At 41.1% G+C, this 21,480-nt stretch overlaps 2 protein-coding genes across 2 annotated transcripts; both read left to right on the top strand.

The window, feature by feature from the left end:
* Positions 1-430: 430 nt before the first annotated feature.
* zfpl1 (zinc finger protein-like 1) lies at positions 431-9,173 on the top strand. The gene is made up of 8 exons (XM_050040812.1): positions 431-599; positions 4,983-5,090; positions 5,183-5,294; positions 5,425-5,618; positions 6,947-7,025; positions 7,149-7,340; positions 7,524-7,647; positions 7,758-9,173. Exons 2-8 carry the CDS (start codon positions 4,989-4,991, stop codon positions 7,942-7,944), a joined length of 990 nt encoding a protein of 329 aa, XP_049896769.1. The 5' UTR covers positions 431-599; positions 4,983-4,988; the 3' UTR covers positions 7,945-9,173.
* Positions 9,174-17,228: 8,055 nt separating this feature from the next.
* Positions 17,229-20,412, top strand: si:dkey-273o13.3 (uncharacterized protein DDB_G0271670). The gene is made up of 4 exons (XM_050041016.1): positions 17,229-17,271; positions 18,399-18,628; positions 18,881-19,728; positions 19,913-20,412. The coding sequence occupies exons 2-4, from the start codon at positions 18,420-18,422 to the stop codon at positions 20,410-20,412; spliced, it is 1,557 nt and encodes a 518-aa protein (XP_049896973.1). The 5' UTR covers positions 17,229-17,271; positions 18,399-18,419.
* The last annotated feature ends 1,068 nt before the right edge of the window (positions 20,413-21,480 follow it).

Genomic DNA, 21,480 nt, shown 5'->3' with positions numbered 1-21,480 from the left:
GGCACTGTTTTTTAATTTGATTAGTTCTTCTTTGAGCACAGGCATATTTTCAGGGTGACATTCACTCATGAGGGCCCATTCTCCATTCAACATATCCAGAATATTGTTGGAGGGCCCACTCTCTCTATTGGCCCTCCACCTTACAGGCCCCAGTGTCTATATTTACGCCCCTGGTAAGTTATAGGCCTCTAATTCTGTCCTCTAATTGACAGAAAGACTGCTGTCTGCATTGTAGCCCACATATGGTAGGCTACGTCGTATGTCAGATAGAGTTCAATATTTTTTGTAGTTGTATAAAAACCATAGTGTTAAATACCTAATTGAAAAACATCGTTGACATGGACGTCTATACAGTCAATGACTCCCGCTCGGTAGGTGGCAGCAGAGTGCAGTAGTCGGTTTGTTACAAAAACCCACGAAGAAGACGCAGAAGCGGAAGAGACGTGGCACATAAACAGAGAGAGGAAGGAAACAGCTAGCTGCAGCCAAGTTTTCCCGATGACAGCTTCTGGAGTCGCCTTCCATGTGAATTTGACACGGAAGCTTCAATGACAGTCGTTCAACATCACCTGAAAGCAACGGGGCTCCAATAAAGTCAGGTAACACGTAATTATGTATCATTTGCGTTGGAACTTCCTCAACTCTGCCAAGCTAGCTTGATTAGCTCGCTAACGTTTCCTCAACTGATAACTTCCAGCTAATTTAGCAGCTAATGTTAGCTTAGATAAATATTGGGACTGAGCTGACGAGACGTGTTCGTTTAGTTCGGTGTTTGAACAGTAAGTTACTGTCGAAAAAATGACTCATTATGTCCCGAAACGTGTACGATAATTTTTGTGAAGTTAGCCAAAATTACAACAATCAAGATGCAGCTAGTTACAGTTGAATAACTACCGTTAACACTAACAGACAGTATGTCTGACAGTGTCTTTGATAACCAGTTAACTATACAGCATGTTAAAGTAATAGACTGTCGGTGTCGATAATGTGGAGATGATGTAACTGGCAAAATTGCTGCTCTTACTGTATGCAAACCTCATGTTGGGCTGCCCCATCCAATACTTGTGACATGGCAGTAGGTTCAATTTTATAAAATCCATACGGTTTGCAGGTAGATAATCCATTAGATACCTCTTATATTAAAGTAAAATAGGAGCAGGAGAAGCTAATGTGATAATACAGGGTGACTAATGGGTGGGAATTCACTTAAGTAGCCACAAGACCACAAACAGGTGGAGGGGGTTTAACTGGAAAGTTAAGGTAAGGTGTTTTAGGACCCCTCAACTGATGTCTGGGTTTGTTGGAGTTTCCTTAGCTTAAATAATGATGCATAATTACAATATGGAGATCATAAACATTACCCTATCAGCACAATGTAGTGTATGCAGGAGAGGCTGTGGAATAATTTACACATATTTCGGGGGATTATGCAACACTATAGGAGTCTTGGGAGAATATTAAAGGGAGAAACCAGTCATTTTAGGTGTTGATTTAATTTTAATCCATCGTATAATATGTTGGGATATTTACCTAGAGCAGGGGTTGGCAAGGCTTACTATCAAAAGAACCATTTTTGATAAGAAAAATCTTTTTGGAGCCACATAACGATGATTACTAATTGGTGTAAATGAGCATTCAACAGTATGTGTTACCACAAGATGGCTACTCTGCAGTGGGCTTTTTCTGATTTTTGGTACTTCAACTATGCAGTATTTGCGGTGAAAGTTAACTAATTTGTCCTGGCACTATTCAATCCTCAATTTTCTCATTGTAAAGCTTTTACTTTTTTGGATTTGGAATCCATAGGTGGCCTAGCTGGGACACTAAAGAGTCACCAACACTACTTGAGTGTCAGCAAAATGTAGAGGAAAAGGTGCCAGGTCGTACACGAATGAAATGTTAAGACATTTATTTTTTTCAGTTTTTTCAAAATGCTGTCAAAACCACCAGGAGCCACTTGAGATTGGCTAAAGAGCATGGCTCCAGCGCCACAGGTCACAGTTCACCTATATCTCAGCATTTCATTCATTTCTGTGAGGAAAACTAAACTAAATTGTTGTTCTTGAAGTTTGGATCATTGTTTTAGAATTAGTGTACAAAACTTTGGTTGAGAGTGCTTTAACTTTTCTCCTCCCTGCCTGGTACGGTCATGTTAACTGTACATTCAAGAATAAATTCTCTAGGATTGTGACAATGGCAGGTAAAATAGTTGGCATGCCATAAAGGCCCTTGACTCAACTCCTTACAGAAAGGACGAGGAAGAAAGTGAGGAGTATCTTGGCAGATAGCTCCCGTCCTCTCTTTAGCCAGTTCGAGCTCTTGAGCTCTGGGAGGCGCTATAGTGTCCCTCTGGTAACTAAAAAAGTATTTAAGAAGTCCATCCCAAGTGCCGTCAGTATCCTTAACTCAACAAAGGGACTGATGAGTTTTAAACCACAGACAATGAGCTGATCTAATTTGTTAAGTGTTTTTGTATTGACTTGGTATGTTTGTTTTACAGACTGTTTGTCTGCTTTTTACAATGTTGTCTTTTGTGTCTGGTGAGCCAAAGACAAATTTCTACCCCTGATGGACAATAAAGATTTATTCTATTCTGTTCCATGATATTCAAGGTATAAACTTAAAATCTCTTAAAGGGTAAGGGCACAGTGAATTGATTAGTAATCGTAAATGTTGGATGAGCCTAGTTGCAGCTAATGTTACTAAAGATAAATGTTGTGACTGAGCTGACAAGACTTGTTATTTTTGTTCGGTGTAAAACATCGAGGTAGAGTAGAAAATATGACTCGTTATGACCTGAAATGTTTACGATAACTTGTGTGAAATTTGCCAACTCCACAACAATCGAGGTGCAGCCAGTTACAGTTAGATAATTACAAATCCCACCAATAGACGGTATGAGTAGCATCCAGTGCTGATAGCCATTAATAACCACTTAATTATGTGGCACGTTAACCTAATGGACAGTTGTCTACTGGACCAAGAGACTGAGACAGGTCTACATAACGAAAGAAATGTCATTAAACAGGATATTATTGCCTAGTTGTCAAGTGTTATGCCCAGCTTGTTTAAAAGTAACGCAAAGAAGGGAAGCAACCATTTACATAAGCAAGACATTTGTTAAAGATAATTCAACATAAGCAAACTATGATTTATTAAGTCAGCAGTCAGTGGTGTAGCAAGGCTGTTGGGTGTGAGGAAAATGTGGATGTTAACTTAAACTACCTGTAGCATGAACCAAGGCTTAAATTCAACACAGTAATAACTAAACAAACCAAAATTGGGGAACTGAAAGGCAGTGGTTGAGAAGCCATTTTAATATTAATCTCAGAAAATGTCAGTTAAATATAAGAAGCCTATCCACCTTATTCCTAGCCCCCATGATACTTTGCATGAATTATAGGTGCAACTTCCGGTGCTGAACTCAAACCAGCGATTTCCAACGGTAACATTTTGTTTACAGTGCTCTATTCTTCTTTACAAGAGCAATAGGCTCTGTGCACAGAGCCTATTGTGAAATAAAACATGGAACACACCATCTGTTAAAGCTCGAACAGGATTATGTGATCATACCTCTGCCATCTCTGACAGCCATCTCAAAGCATTGTTTTTTTTTTCCTTTTCAACCGAGCACGCTAGTAATTAGTTTGCCTTGCTCCCATAAAATATTGTTAACTTGCCCTATTGTTAACATGGCCTGAGCTAGCTTAAGGTAAAATCTGCTCCTTGTAAAGATGATTTATGATTTCTGATGGCTTATTAAGAGATACTAACACATTCAGCAAACATTTAACATAATTCAGTATTAACTGTAGCTCCAAGTAAAATGAACTGTACTGACGCTGAGTGACGGACCTGTCAGTGTAGGTGTCATTCTCTTCTGCAAATTCTGATTTAATACTTTTTCGCTATGTCTGTGAAACTCTTGTGGTTTTATTTCTCATATCAACGGTACCTTTGGCAACAGGAGCAATCTCTTTTTGTTCTGGTCACATGTTCAACACACAGTTGCTGAAGACACGGACAGTGCAACAGGTACCAGAGCTCTGCAAGGACATTTAAGAAAATGCTAAGTTATCATTAGTTAAATATTTGTTAAAAAATAAATAAGTATTTGCTAAACTGAAGGCAAATTACTTTGGAAAAGAACCAGCGTTGACGGTTAGCCACCAAGAGTAGCCACTGGGACTAACCACAGACAGTCTATGGGGCTAACTAGCTTACTGCTACTTCCGCTATCTCACTGGAAGTTGCGCCCAAAATCATGAAAAAAATCAGTCAGGAAGAAAAGAAATCAACAAAACAAGAATGACTATATTTGGCTAAACCAGCAAATGAACTACCTGACGAATATATACTTCATCACACTGATTGCCCAAGACAGAGATATGTACCTTGTTTTATATGACATGGCAAAGTGTCTGAAGATTGACGCATTTATGTCGTCAGTATCTTCAAACCACAATATGTAACATACATGTTGACATTATGATTATTTTCCTTTGCTCACGTTGAATATTTGTGATTATCTTTAATGTAAGTGGTTTGGCAGAAGAGTTGCACACATCGCACAACACTTTGAGGTTCAAACTCTTCTCATTACTTTGTAAGTGAGTCAGCTCATGACACTCAAAGTGGTCACACTCAAAAATATGCCAACGGCAATTGTGTCTGAGGAAATTTCTGGCTGTCAGGAAAAAAGGGATGAGATAAAGTCATGTCAATCTTTGCCTCTGTTTTGTTGCTCTACTTTGTATTAAAGGGAACATTAGCCTCGGGATACATACATTCAGAGCAAACCTTTTAATGTCATTTTGCTAGACAATGAAAACACATTTGTCTTGCTTGTAGCTTCTGCTCATACTAAACAGCAGGACGGTCTGTAATTTACAGAGAGAGGAGAACAAGGATCCTCTCTCTCAGTCTGTTGTATACATCCAAAACAAACCTGCATTTGTTTGTCTGTCCTCCACACAACACAGGTGGCTATGGGTCTCTGCAAGTGTCCAAAGAGAAAGGTGACCAATTTATTCTGCTTCGAACATCGTGTAAATGTGTGTGAGCATTGCCTGGTCTCCAACCACAACAAGGTCAGTGAGTAAACAAGTATCACCTGATGTATGTTTGTACAAAGCTTGTAACACCACATTAAAATTCTGCGTTTCCACTCGCTGCCCTTCAGTGTATCGTGCAGTCATATTTGCAATGGCTCCAGGACAGCGACTACAACCCCAACTGCACTCTGTGTAATACTCCGCTGAATGCTCAAGACACCGTCAGGCTCGTCTGCTACGGTAAGATTACAGAATTACACTGTTGTATCTATAAATGCGTAACAATATAGGTCAATGGAATTTTGCTATTCAACAAAATGACATCCCGTCCTTTTTGCTTTGATGTGAATTCTTTCTTTTTCCACCACAGATGTGTTCCACTGGTCCTGTCTTAATAACTTGGCCTCTCGGCTGCCCCTCCATACGGCTCCAGCGGGATACCAGTGTCCCACCTGTCAGGGTCCAGTGTTCCCCCCTTCCAACCTTGCCAGCCCAATTGCTGATGTGCTGAAAGAACAGCTGTCGTCTGTTAACTGGGCCAGAGCTGGTTTAGGGTTGCCGCTGGTAAGGGCCTATTAATGTTACATCCCTTGTTTGGCGATAACAGAACAATTAGACTATGTAAGTAGTGTTAATTTGTGTCAGCTATTTTTTTAATTTAGTATTAGTCTTGTGTAAGGCTATGTATATGTACACCGCTCAGCCAAAACATTAAAACCACTGACAGGTGAAGTGAATAACTTTGATTATTTTGTTCCAATGCATTGTTCTGCTGGGAAACCTTTGGTTCTGGCATTCATGTGGATACCACCTGACATGTTCCACCCACTCAAGCATCATTACAGACCAAGTACCCCCCCTCTCATGGCAACAGTACTCCTCAATGGCAGTGGCCCCCCAGCAGGATAATGCACCATGCCACACTGCAGACATTGCTCAGGAATGACCCAAGGAACGTGACAAAGACCTCAAAGTGTCAACCTGGCCTCTAAATTCCCCAGATCCCAATCTGAATGAGCATCTGTGGCACGTACCGTAACTTCACCTAACAACCCACTGGACTAAATGGATCTGCCGCCAATGCGCTGGACACTCCCAGAGATCCTGTGTCTATGCCGCAACAGGTCAGAGCCAAGTCCGATCCAAGGAGGCCCCACCTTGGATTAGGGGTACATCTGGGGTACCGGCACATCACAAGAATCCTTGAGCAGATTGGGACCTGGGAAATTTAGAAGCCAGGTCGACACCTTGAGCTTTTTGTCACGCTCCACAGGCCATTTCTAAACAGTTTTTGTAGTGTGGCATGCTGCTTTTTTCTGCTGGGGGGCCACTGCCATTGGGGAGTACTGTTGCCATGAGGGGGGGTACTTGGTCTGCAACGGTGTTTGAGTGGGTGGAAAATGTCAGGTGGTATCCACATGAATGCCAGAACCAAAGGTTTCCCAGCAGAACAATGCATTGGACTGTGCTTCATTTGCTCTGTGGTGTAGTTTTGATAAAGCAGACACAGCACAGGAAGTGGAACTGCTGTACTGACAAAAACAGTTTAATATGTAGTGTCTTTTTTGTCAGCAAACAATTTAATTTCATGTTAAGTTGTTATTCTCTAAATTACATTTTAGTCTCATCTTGTTCGTTGACAACCTTGCATTTTGATATACGTAGTCAAAGTTAGGGTTAAATGGTTTTGAGCCGTCTCGTCATTGTCTCGTCTTTGTCATGGAAAAAAGGTAGTTGACAATCAGATATAGTAAGTTTTCAGTAATCAACTAAACCAACCCAATCGCTCAAAAAAATACACATTCGGAATTGTGCATTTTCTGATTGTATTTAACGCACAAATCATACAGATTTAATTTTCTAAGTTACTAATAAAATGTTACGTTTGACAGATTGAAGAGCCCATTGGGGGCCTTGAGGAGACCACAGCTCATGATGTCACTGATTACACCGACTGGTCAACATTTGATGGTGAGCCTTAATGTTTACTTTATAGTAATTAACAAGATGTGCATATTTATTAAGGACTGTTTGTAGCTGTTATGCAGTATTATTAAAGTAGTAAAATTAAACTCTCTTTATTTCTTCCTTCAGCACAAGAACAAAGTAACATTTACCCCAGCCACTCTTACAACACCAGCCTCAGCCCTCCACCAAATTCTGTCTCAGCTCCAGCACAGGAGGACCTCGGAGGTCCTCGTAAAAACGGGGATCCAAAACTGCAGGAGCACACTGTGGTTAACTTCACCAATGCCACTGCCTGTGACACAGTTACACTACACGCAGGTAAAGCAATGGAAAGTCCTCTGAATCTGCTCTCGCCAACTGCTTTTAAAGCCCTGCATGTCTTTCTTTAAATGCCCTGAAATGTTTGAAATGATTTTAGGTCACCTTTTTTGCCCATCATTTAACCTACTATGTTGCCTCTTGTGGTGAAAGATTAACAGAATTATTGCTGTTACTCCTCAGCATCGTCACCAAGAAAGATCTATGACACGCGGGACGGAGGTCACAGCTCTGTCACACAGATTGATTTTGATGACGACAAGTACCGGCGACGGCCAACGCTAAGTTGGTTTGCTCAAATTCTCAAGTTAGTATCCTGATCCTCTGTGGAGCCAAAGCTGTCTTTTATTGTCACAAAGAATAAATCACAACAGATATAATTGTGATTCCTGATTTCTTGATCTTTTATCTTTCCAGAAATCGCACAGGAGGAAAGCGGACATCTCTGTCCTGGAAGCAGCGCGTCTTCATGCTTCTTCTGGTCGGAGTTCTTGGATTCTTTACGTTGATAATCATCATGGCTAAACTTGGGCGTGCCTCTGCTGGCTCTGACCCAAATCTAGATCCTCTTCTTAACCCCAACATCCGTGTGGGGAAAAACTGATTAAAAAAAGCATCGATTCCTTCTCTTCCTTCTGTGTTACACATGTAAGCACGTGTAGAACGAGCTGAAATGGGACTTTCTAATACACGGTTAGCCCAACAGAGGGAGCCGTTTACCCAACTTGAGTGGAAAAGAGAAAGAGACGCTGCACCTCTGTAGAATGGAGGCAATCTCTGGTCAGGTCAGTAGGAACATGCCAGGGCCCTTCACAGACCCTAAAACAAATCTCACGACATTCAGAAACTTTCCTGTGATCGATCCAAACAACCCACAAACTCCAAAGGTGACCGAGGCCCGGGGCATGTAGACGAAGGATCAGGTTATTGTGGCTTTGAAAAGCTAACAATGAAAAGAGGTAGTATTTATATTTACAATTCCAGCTAACATTTATCAGTGATCTTTGTAATTTTTTTTAAGTTAAGTAGAATCAATAGAAACATGGTTGATGTTGAAAGAACATCTTTAGCTGGCTGAATTGTCCAATAACTTCTACACGGTTATAAACTGATTCCACCTGCTGATTTAATTTGAGTGCGTTTCTCCTTTAGAGAAGATTTCGCCCTCACAAATGGGATCAAATATACCCCAACACTTTAATTAATACATAACATAACTATTTATGGGTGTCTGCATTACTTCTGAAATTGAGTGCATTGCTTTTAGATTTGCCATACATAACTGTATGTACATTTTCCTGATGTTTTTTGACTGTCTATTAAATGGGAATACTACACACTGTCAGTATTACAATGTTATTTAAAGTCCATCATCAATTATCTGCAGCTGTGTACAGGCAAAATCAAGAGTGAAGAGTTTCTAATATGTCAGTCGTGTAGTGCAGCTTTGATGAGAATAATATATCATTGAATATATTTATTCATTATTATTTGAGTGCAGTAGCTCAAACTAAAATGTAATTCCACTGCCCAGTTCTCATAAAGCAGCTACTGGCTGCAAAAAACATATTAATGCTATCACAGACTGGTGATAATAACAGTCAAGAATATCTCACACACTAGATGCAGTGATGGGCTCTGTGTGTACCACACTGTAAATTACTGCACTTCTTTTCAAAGCAACATTTGCACTCAAGTGACATTTATGAATAATTACTTAAATGAACAGAACTGGAGAAGAGACAGCAAGTAACCGCTCTCTTACTTGCTTTTATAACACCGGTATCTCACTATGGCAAGACACTGCATATATGTCTGGCTTCAAAATAAACACTTTCAAAGATAAAGCAGTTTGTACCTTTTATTTCAACAGGTGGCAGGTAAAATAAAGGTGTCAGATACATTTAGCTTGGACCACCTTTTTTTTTCTTTCTTTTTTTTTTTTGGGGTCCGAGCACCACGCCGGCGAGGGACCTATTGAAATTGAAGTTATTATTTAATTTAATTTAAGTTAATTTAATTTAATCTAATTTAATTATTTTATTTTGAAGAAAATCGCCCTTTGAGGGATTTTAACATACTCGAAAACGTGCCAATTTCTTGCATGCACTTTAGTTGCAGTGTAAATTTACATGTGATTTGGCTGTTGTTAGTGGGTGTGGCAAAATGGCTTGGCCACACCCTTTAAAGAGCAGCCCCCGCAGCATGTTTCACTGACATGCACAAAAATCTGTACACACTTGTATCATGCCCAGATGCACAAAAAAGTCTTTTGGACCCATTGCCTAAGCACAACAGGAAGTAGGCCATTTTGAAGTCCGTGTGGTCATTTTTGGCGTTTCCCAGGTGTTGTATTTTTACGAATTTCTCCTACAGAGTGAATCAGATTGACTTCAAAATTGGTTTGTGAAAGCTTGGCTACATTGAGATCAAAAGTTATCACAGGATCTACCTCATGTTGAATGGAATGCCGCTGCAGAGAGTTTAAATTTGATGTCTCGCCATGAGACACGAAATTGCTACAGCTCTGGAGTAAATGGTCCAATCTCCATCAAACTTAACCTGATTCATTATAGTCCCACCCTGAACACATCAATACGACAATATTCCGTGATACTCATAGCGCCACCTAGTGGCGACAGGAAGTACATCTTTTCAGACTCTTAACTTTTGATTTACCTGAAATGTACATGCTGTGGTCTGTATTTGATGCACAAAAACATGTGTCATTAGTGCACTCTCCAGCGCCCCATAGTGGATAGAGGAAATGGCACAAAATGTGAATTGGTCATTTCAAGGCCCACACTCTATGAAGGATATGCCATCTCACTCCGACGTGTGGTGTCTGACTTCCAGCATCAAGAAAGCATACTTAACTCACATATCTATCAGGGTACTTAAACTGGGTAAGAAAATACATGGAAAGAAAAACCAAAAACCAAAAACAAAAACCAAAGAGGTAGTGATTACAGAGGGTTCATGTGTGTCTTAGTGAGTTGTTGATCGACAGGATAAACTAGACAAAGCAGAAAGAAATATAGGAGTCCGTCTCAAGATTCTTGGAACAGTAGATATTTTATGAATAGGATCCAGTATGACCTTCCACATTTGTTGCTCCTCATGATAAACTTCTTAAAGGTTAGGAGTTGCTCCCTCCATAGAGATCATCTCCAGAAGTTCCTCTTTCAGCTGAACTGTGTCCTCCCTAACTGTTGCTTTAAGTCTTTAAGCTGTCATGCATCCAGTGATTACGATTTGTGTATTGTGTTTTGACCACCTTCGAGTAACTTGGATGCATCATCACCTGATGAGAGGAGCTTCAGAATGATTTATTTCTTTATTACCAGGTGCTTGTTTGTTTTGTGAAAGGGCAGCTCAACCTGCAATTTAAAACCCTATTTGTTATAGTGGTGGGATTGCCAACACTGTAAAAAGATGCGGTAGTAAAATCCTGAATGCAAAGGGCAAAGTGCGATTAAAAAATATCTCTTATTTTTCAGAGGACAAATTAGACATAAGATACCATGTGCTGTATATCATGCCCTTTAAACTCTAAGAAAGAGCAGGCGGATCTGCAAATCCTGATGAATGCACTCACTAGTGCTCAGCCATGTCACCTCTCTACAAATATTTGCATATTACTCCCCCTGGTGGTGCATCCAGGTTTGGAGCTCCATAGATCTGCTCGGTGACAGGACAGAGACCAGAGTCAGATCTGTTTCCAGAACTATCTCTGCTCTTTCAGCTCCAGTGTGATTCTGTACTCTGCACTATACATGGCACCATTTAAAACATTTAAATTCTATCCATGTGGTTGACATTGGTATTGTTTTCCCTTTGCAAAGGTCAAAGTTATACAATTCACAAGACGAAATATGTCCGTTTATAAATACAAACAGTCAAAATGTACAAAATGCTTACATGGTATTTTAAACTGCAATGTGACACAAAGATGTGGAGATGTTGGTATCATGTATGACCTCATCAAATGTCAAGTATCTGCAAGGGGAGACTCTGACATTTATCCAAAGATCTCCTCTGCAGGTCAGCCAGTATGTATTTAACCACCATGTTGCTGTTTATCACAGTCTAATTTATTGTCATGATGCATTTAATTTTCTATAGTTTTGTGCAAATATCATTGTGTGACCTTACAATGGCTATATGCTATGTTGTTTATTTATATAGCACATTTTAAAACAACCGGTTAGAACAATTACATACGTAAAAAGATTATAAAATACTAAAATATTAAAGCCACTATGAACAACTAAAGGCCATTGAAACCATGTTTGTTTTGTGACACATGGACCACTGGCATTTAAAGGAATACTTTACCCACAATATCACCATTTGTAAATCAATTAATCATACTGTGTTACCTTGAATTTGACAAGAAAACTTCATTGTTCTTGAATGCCTCCATGTAAAACGGGTAACATATTGATTTACTGATTGATTGGGGGCAGCTTTCAACAACAGCAAAACTCAATTCAATTTTATTTTATTTATAAAGCCCAATATCACAAATCACAATTTGCCTCTGAGGGCTTTACAGCATATGACAACCCTCTGTCCTTAGATGCTCTCAGTGGATAAGGAAAAACTCCCCCAAAAAACCTTTAATGGGAAAAAAAAAAAAAACGCTATATGAAAACATTGTTTACAAACTCTCACACAACAGGTACAGTGTGATCCAAGACTCATTTATCCAGTCGTATGCTCAGTACTTTCTAAACACATGCATGAACCTGGGGCGACAGAGCCTTCTCCATAGCCGCCCCCTCCCTCTGGAACACCCTCCCTATACACATCCGTGACTGTCCAAATCCATCCACCTTCAAATCACTCCTCAAAACCCACCTTTTCAAATCCGCTTTTAACCTTTAACATTAGCTTTTCGTTCTCGGTTCCTCATGTGCCCTCCTTTTCTTTGTTTTGTACTATGCTTTTGCACCTTGTTGTTTTATATTGTCCTTGTCTTCTGTTTATGTCTTTGCACTTACATGTATGTACTTCTTTTCTTTGGTTTTAAATGTAAAGCGTCTTTGAGAGCTGTAAAAGCGCTGTATAAATAAAATGTATTATTATTATTATCATTATTATTATTATGTTCACTAAAACCATGAATGGATGGATGGATGGATGGATGGATGGATGGATGGATGGATAATACATGGATGATACATACATGGATGGATGACACATGAATGGATGATACATGGATGGATAGATGGATAGATAGGTGGACTGATGATGGATGGATGGATGGATGGATAATACACGGATGGATGACATGAATGGATGATACATGGATGGATGGATGGATGGATGGATGATGGAAAGATGATAGCTGGATGGAGAGATGGATGGATGGATGGTTGGATGGATGGATGGATGGAGAGATGATGGATGGATGGATGATAGATGATGGATGGATGGATGGATAGATGGAAAGATGATAGCTGGATGGATGGATGATAGATGGATGGATGGAGAGATGGATGGATGGATGGATGGATGATACATACATGGATGGATGACACATGAATGGATGATAGATGGATGGATGATGGATAGATGGAAAGATGATAGCTGGATGGAGAGATGGATGGATGGATGATGGATGGATGGATGGATGTTGGATGGATGATGGATGGATGGATGATGGAGAGATGATGGATGGATGGGTGATAGATGGATGGATGGAGAGATGGATGGATGATAGATGGACAGGAGATGGATGGAGAGATGATGGATGGATGATGGATGGATGCTAGATGGATGGATGGATGGATGGATGGGTGGATAGATGGATGGATGATATAGATAGATGATATATGGATGGATGGATGGATGGATGGATAGATGATAGATGGATGGGTGGATAGATGGGTGGATGGATATAGATAGATGATATATGGATGGATGGATGATAGATGGATGGATGGATGGATGGATAGATGGATGATAGATGGTTGGGTGGATAGATGGATATAGATAGATGATATATGGATAGATGGATGGATGGATGATAGATGGATGATGGATGGATGGATAGATGGTGGATGGATGAATAGATGATAGATGGATGGATAGATGGTGGATGGATAGATGGTGGATGGATGAATAGATGATAGATGGATGGATAGATGGTGGATGGATGAATAGATGGTAGATAGATCATAGATGGAAGATAGGTGGATGGATGGATGGATGGATGGATGGATGGATGGATGGATGGATGGATGGATGGATGCTGCTTACAGTTGCTGTATGATGCACCACAGCAGTGGGTGGCTGCATGTTGCAGTCCTTCACCTGCAACAAACTTTATATTGTTAAGAAGTAGTGCATGTAGTGGTCATATTTCCCTCTCATATATTTAAAGTTACTTTATTGAAAGCTATAGCAAATAAATTGCATGTGAAAAATGCGTTCAGTAAATTATCCCACAGGAGATGGGCGTGTTACAGCATAGAGCGTGCTGCAATCATTATCAGTCCTTTGATGAGATCCTGCATGATGCAACTATGTTACATGCTGTCCTTGGGAATCCTCGTAATAACCCCCTACAAGTGTGAACATCTGTGTTATAAATATTCACTGATACGTCACATGTTTGTGTGTGACTGTCAGTTGCCTCTTCTAACTTTCCATTGCGTTTATCAATGAGTGACAGCAGTGCAGCTCTGCCATTGATTAACAGTGGATCTGAGCCATATTACATTGATGCAGGGAAAGCTGCCGGCGGCGATGAAGATCCATGATGCAAAATTACAACAGAAATGACACATCTGGCTCTTGTATACAAGCTGTGGTTTGTATTGTCTGATGTGCTTCTTGACATGAGAAAATAGTCTAAGTCATGAGTGGATTAATAAGACGTAACAAAGCCCTGTGATGTGTAATTGCGTTTGTCACTCTATTGGAGTTCAATGTATCTCTCAATTACTCTGAGATATTAGATTGCCCATTGCTCTGACATAATAGGGACATCCTGATCAATACCGTGACACTCTGTTGTTAACATGCGAACTGTGGGCAGCACAGTCTTTCTGTACCTCTGCTCTGTTCTCATGAGGTGGAAGAATCATCTTTGTGACAAACTGCTGACATCCAGAGTGATTTCTTTTGGGGCCTTTTTCACAGCGAGCACTGACATATTCTGATGAGTGAAAGGGAATTTTGTGAATACTTAAAGCTTAAGTAGTGCAAGAGGAAAGTGGGTGACATCTGACACCCACCCACCACCATGCCTCCAGTTACACTTGCTCACTTCAACAGGAGAGTTTACCTCTGACATTTCTTCATCTGCTACCTTTGATGTGCAGCACTGAAGGGACCTTGGTACAAGTTGAAGAATGAATGCTGGAAGCCAGTGTTTTTTGGCTGGCACAGGCACTCAGATCCTCGACTTTAAAACATCTATAATGTGCTCAGGGCACCTCCAAATAAAAAAATATCATTGAGATATGTTGAGATATTATGGAAAGCCAAACTGCAAAAAAACAAAACAAAAAAACAAAACAACAACTTTATAACATTCATTTTTGGCAGTTTGAGTGGTTTATTAAACAAAATCCTAAAATAAATATATTAAAATATTTGGCTTATTATCACTTTCAAGTCTTTCAAGACGTTCAAAAAGCCATTAAAAGAAAGTTAAAAAAGAACAGAAGTATGAGTAACAAGCACATGTGAATACAGGGAGGTTTACCCCGGGGTTCTGTGTTAGGTACGCTGCTATTTTCAATATATATTAATAGTCTTGGTCAAAACGTGGCTGGTGCCAATTTTCATTTTTATGCCGACGACACAGTGATATACTTATCTAACACAGAGGGTCTGGCCAAATTGCAAGCTGTCTTAAAGGCGCTGTATGTAAGAATGTGGCCAAAACGGTTACTGCACTGAAATTCAAAATACTGCCGCGAGTTGTATCCACCCCCCCTCCCCTACAGATTCGAGGTTGCTGGACAGCGGCACGCTGGAGACTGATTTGTTTGCCCACGGGCAGCTGCCGTGGCAGGGCCGCGTTGCCTCGTCCTTGATCTTCGGTTTTCCAGCGGACCGTTCGAGCACGTACGGCTTCTCTGCTGCTAACGCTGCTGCCGGGATACAGCTGAGGAGGAACCGACTGCTAATGCTATGTACCGGGACACTGCTAATGCTACTTGCCGTGCTGCTGTAGCTCAGTCGTAACTGTAACTGATGCTGAGACTCCACTGACTGCGTGACTGGTAGACGGCGGTGGGTGGCGCAACAGGCCAAAACACAAATTCAAAACGTAAACATGATTTGCGGACCGTAAAATATTTTTTTAAATGCGAATATTCTGGCTGTACTATTGTTGTCGGTGAGATCAGTATGTTATATGAACATTATTCCTTAGTCTCTGTGACATATTAGATTTCTTACATATAGCTACTTTAAATCTTATCCAGATTCAGCTTTCACAACTAAAGATGGTTTTAATTGTTAATAAAACTAAGGTTATGCATTTCTCAAATGCTAAGAAGTAGCCGGTGAACACTCCAGATGTTGCTCAGGGAAAGAAGTTAGAGGTCGTCAAGTCCTGCCTCTCCTTTGAGGTTAGAAAAAGACTGGTTGCCGCTACATTTTTACTGTTTCTAGATTATGGTGATTTGATGTACATGAATGCATCTGCACATTGTTTGTACATGTTAGATACTACATATCATAGTGCACTGAGACTTGTTGAAAATTGTAAAGCCCTCACTCATCACTTTACGCTTTATTCCAGGGCTGGTTGGCCATCTTTGACCTTTTGTAGGCTCAGTCACTGGTTTTTGTTCATTTATAAAGCCATGTTGGGTGAACTCCCTTCGTACATTTGTACTTTGATTAAACAGAAATCTGACCAAAACTACAGTCTAAAATATCAAGGCTTCTATGTGCTTTGCTCCCTTCACTTGGAATAACCTTCAAAAAGAGTTGGAATTACATGATTTGGTTTCTCTGCCTGACTGTAAAGCTCTCATAAGTACAAGGTTGAATGGATAGATTGGTTCTTGTCATTGTGCATAGATGTTCTAATATTTCTGGTTACTGTACATCTTTTATGTTTTTTATCATGTAGTTATTTGGCTGTAACTTTTTGTGTGCTGCTGTCTTGGCCAGGTCTCCCTTGTTAAAGAGATCCTTGATCTCTACGGGACTTACCTGGTAAGATATGGGTTAAATTTTTAAAGTTTTTTTTTTTTTTTTTTTTTGAATATCTGATATATGAAGAAAGGTTCTGTGGGTACCCACAAGTCTCCCTTAAACTTGAGAAGGCCTTATCACAATAAATGCTTTGTACCTCACAATCAATGTACTCCTTTATATTGAAGCTGTATATTCGTCTTTTTAAATCTATTTGTAGAACAATCATCACCAAGCACATGATTATACAAATACATAACACATTCAGACGAGATTGTTGTGGAACTCAACACCTGTTGTGGTTTTTACATATTTTTCAACAAGCCTATACACTTCAACAGCATAAACAAATTGATTGATTTGTAGTTATGGCTTTTGGTTTTGGTGTGCCACCCCAAGATTTTCAGTGGCCCCTTCTAGCTACAACAGTGAAAAAATTCTGGCGTTGTCACTGTATACAAACATACAGTGTGCACTGATCTTATGTTCGCTGTATGTAAAGTTATACTGTATATGTATTCATTCATGCTGGTATCTTTAAAATATGTGCATAAGTCATCACACACAGAACAGCATACAGCAGAGTTTAATACAGTACAACAACTGGTCGCTCTGTCATTGGATGGCACAGGAGTATATATTGATGTGTGGGTGTGTGCGGGTTTTACATGTGCTTCCCAGTTCAACTGGACGGTGGATCATTGGGAGAAAGTCAGTGTTTCACTGAACACTGCCTGTGTCATTCTGTGGCTTCTTTGAGGACGTAAGTACAGATGCTGGCTGCATGGTAGATTATTTCTGAATTAACTTCTCTGTAGCTGCTTTCTCAATTACAATGAGCTTGCTTTAGAAACTGACAACTTGTTTTATTATTATATGTTTCATAGTGTTGCATGCAACTCATAACACAAGGATTAATTTTACACAGAGAAGTCTGCATTTGACTTTTTTACATTTGCCTTTACATTGCATGTAGCACTACATATTTTTCAAAAATAGATTTATTTTTTATTAATACTTCCGTACAGTTTAGAAATGATGTGCATACACCTAATAATCAGTCATGTAGTAAGCCAGTATAGTTTTCAACCCAGTCACCAGAAGGCAATGTTGGTTTCTGCGAACCACAGATATGTTACTTTTGTACATTTCATATGTATCATATCAATGTTTCTAATGTGACGTAGCATATGAGCTGACCTTGTCATTGGGAAATGGAGGGGATGATGTGACGCTTAGTGATGGTGAGACAACTGTTTGAGATTAACAGTGACTTCAGTGAGTCTTCCAGTAGCATTTTATCACCCGAACGTGGGTGTTTTTCAGCGTTCAGTGGCTGTGTTTCCAAAGGGGATAGTGCCACAATTTTTTTGTCTTTTAACCGAGTCATTGCTGCTTTTCCTGCTGCAATAGTTCCCAAAAAGCTTTTATTTCTTAACAGAGATAGCACTGCATTTCCTTTTACGATGGTGCAGCAAAAAACGGTTGTGTTTTATGGAGACATCGCTGTGTTTCCTGCTGGGATAGTGCCACCAAAAGTATTTTAAGCCAAAATCTTTTCCTAACCATAACTAAGTGGTTTTATGTGAACCACAATGTTGTTGAAATGGAAAGTTGTAACGTATCTGCCCCATAATAACATATAAGCGTAACGTATCCATGGTTTGCAGAAACATAATACCAACATTCATTCTGGTGATTGGGTTCATAGTTTTATGAAGTAGTACTGTATTAGTATCTATCAATCATACATTTTGTAATCATTATCTTTTCCTACTTTACTGCAATAATAGTATGAATTAAAATTCAAATATTACCATGTGTCTATTTCTGTAAAGTGGATAGGAAAATAATTGTCACCGCAGACTGAATTATGCAACTTTTCCCCAGGGATTGATATCGTGCCAGTTGATGGAGAAATATTTCAGACCTTTACGTACTCATCAGGACACCAAAGGCGTCAAAGGTCATAAGCCTGAAATGTGTGACCATCAAGAGAAAGACCGCAAGCATGGAAAGAATGCAAACTCAAAAATTCCACAGATGAAGCACCATCACCAGAATCAAGGCCATCGTCATCGGCAAAAGTCACATCAGTCAGATGATAATGACAGCCATGAGTAATTATGGATTTCTTATCTACTGTTTCTTGCCTGTCCTAGAATATGTGCTTCTCTTTTTATTTTAATTTTTATATGATAATGATGAAAGTGGCAGAGATCTGTGTCCTTCTGTGTTCGTTTGTTATGAGAGTTTTGATTCATAACTTTGCTCTGTTATTACAAAAAATAATTATCATTATCATTAGCTTGTCTCAGTCTTATATTGGTTTCCAGTGTGTCTATAATAATTTTATTTTCTTTCTGAAATAGCACCCATTCCACAGCGGACGACAGCCTTTTCAGTGATCTTCCCTCCGGCCATCAGCATCAGCATGATGAAGACAAGACTCATCATCCTCACTCTCACCATTACCATCGCAAACAAAACCATCGCCATGTTTCTCTCTCAGAAGCTCCCTCGAGTTCCTCAACTGCTTCCTCTTCATCCTCCTCTTCTTCTCATTCTACTTCGTCCTCATCAGTATCCTCCTCCTCCTCCTCCTCCTCCTCCCCCTCTTCTTCCTCTTCCTCCTCCTCCTCATCTTCATTTTCTTCCTCCTCTTCAACATCTTCCTCTAGCCTGTCCTCAAACTCCAGCAGTGACTGTTCAGATAGACATCCCCTTAAGAAGGCTCAGCATTCGCAGTCCTGTACTGACATTTCCGGGAAACACAAGCACTTTGAGGAGGAAGACGACACGGTCCCTTTGATAGATAAAAGAGGTTATCAAAACAGGCTCTCTGCTAAACAGAAACAGGAGAAAGGCAAGTCCTCTCACAGCGGCCCCACCAAGGGAACCAAGAACCGGGCTACAAGAGGCTCAGGAAATGATGGAAGTGTCCGCAAAAGCAAATCAATGGAGGCTCTCACTGGACCCAAAGAAAAAGACTGGCATGAAAATGAAGATGAAAATGAACAGGAGAGGAGAAAAAGTGAAGCCAAGAAGAATTTAATGAAGGAGAAAATGAAGTTCTCTGCCTTCCTTAATGAGATCACTCGGCAGGTGCTCAGCCCGATGAGACTCACCACTCTTGGGGTTACAGATGCTCAAAGACCCTGCAGTCCAGGGCAAGCCTCTGTTCGATCCAGTAAGGGAGACAGCAGCACTGAGAAACACAGTCAGCCAAGGAGTCAGCACGACACTGCAGAATCAGTTTGCTCCAGCAAGTACTCTCATACCAGCAAGGACTCTTCTCAGCCTTCTCACTCTAAATCTTCTCACCAGCGTCAACGTCACCGTTCTACAGGCTCACCCCATCGCACGGGTCACAGAAGCTGCACCGATGTTCGTTGTTTGAAAAGAAGTCAATCATGGTCTCAAGCCTCTCAGCATCGCTCCCATTCGCCCTCTTACGAGCACAACCACCATCGTCACCAAGGAGACGATCACGCTTCTAGTCATCATCATCACCATGGTGATCGCAACAGCCCATGTTATAACCATCATCACAGAGACCATCACAACACAAGTCATCACCATCACCACGGACACCACCACAGTCCTCTCTATCATCATGGTGACCACCACAACAAGTCTCATCACCACAGAGACCACAAAGACACATCCTATCACTATTACCATGGAGACCATCATCATGGAGACCACCGTCACCATGGCAGCCATCATAGCCCCTCTCGTCATCGTCACCATGAAGACCACCACATCACAACTCCTCGTAAAGGTCACCACACTCCAACACATTACTATGAAGAACATCACAGTTCAGGTCACCGCCGCCATAGCGACCACCCAACCATTGAACGCCCAACTACCCCACGTCACCATGGACGCCAGAGCCTAACCAGTGACACAATTTATCATCACCATGGTGACCACCACAGTGAACCTCATCATCATCATCATCATAGAGACCACCACAGTGAACCTCATCATCATCATCATCATCATAGACACCATCACCAAAGTCCAGGCCATCACCATCACTATGGAAACAAACACAATGAATCTCAGCAGCATCACCATGGAGACCACCACAGTGAATTGCATCACCATCAACACGGAGAACATCACAATCCAGGCCATCAGCACCACCATGATGAACACCACAGTGAATCTCATCACCATCACCATGGAGACCACCATAGTCCAAGCCATCAGCACCACCATGATGACCACCACAGTCAAGGCCATCAGCACCAGCACCACCATGGAGACCACCATGGTGAATCGCATCACCATCACCATGGAGACCATCATAGTCCAGGCCATCAGCACCACCATGATGGCCACCACAGTTCAGGCCATCAGCATCACCATGGAGACCACCATAGTTCAGGCCATGAACATCAACATGGAGACCACCACAGTACAGGCCATCAGCACCACCATGGAGATCACCACAGTCCAGGCCATCAGCACCACCATGATGACCATCACAGTACAGGCCATCAGCACCACCATGATGACCACCACAGTCCAGACCATCAGCATCAACATGGAGACCACCACAGTACAGGCCATCAGCACCACCATGGAGATCACCACAGTCCAGGCCATCAACATCAACATGAAAACCACCATGGTTCAGGCCATCAGCACCACCATGATGACCATCACAGTACAGGCCATCAGCACCAACATGGAGACCACCACAGTCCAGGCCATCAGCATCAACATGGAGACCACCACAGTCCAGGCCATCAGCATCAACATGGAGACCACCATAGTCCAGGCCATCAGCATCACCATAGTCCAGGCCATCAACACCACCATGATGACCACCACAGTCCAGGCCATCAGCACCACCATGATGACCACCACAGTCCAGGCCATCAGCACCATCATGGTGACCACCACAGTCCGAGCCATCAGCACCATCATGGTGACCACCACAGTCCAGGCCATCAGC

This window comes from Epinephelus moara, chromosome 3, assembly GCF_006386435.1.
Source record: "Epinephelus moara isolate mb chromosome 3, YSFRI_EMoa_1.0, whole genome shotgun sequence".
In the NCBI taxonomy this organism is placed as follows: Eukaryota; Metazoa; Chordata; class Actinopteri; order Perciformes; family Serranidae; genus Epinephelus; species Epinephelus moara.
The sequence above is the reverse complement of the archived record's forward strand: the minus strand, read 5'-3'. Positions and strand labels throughout refer to the sequence as shown.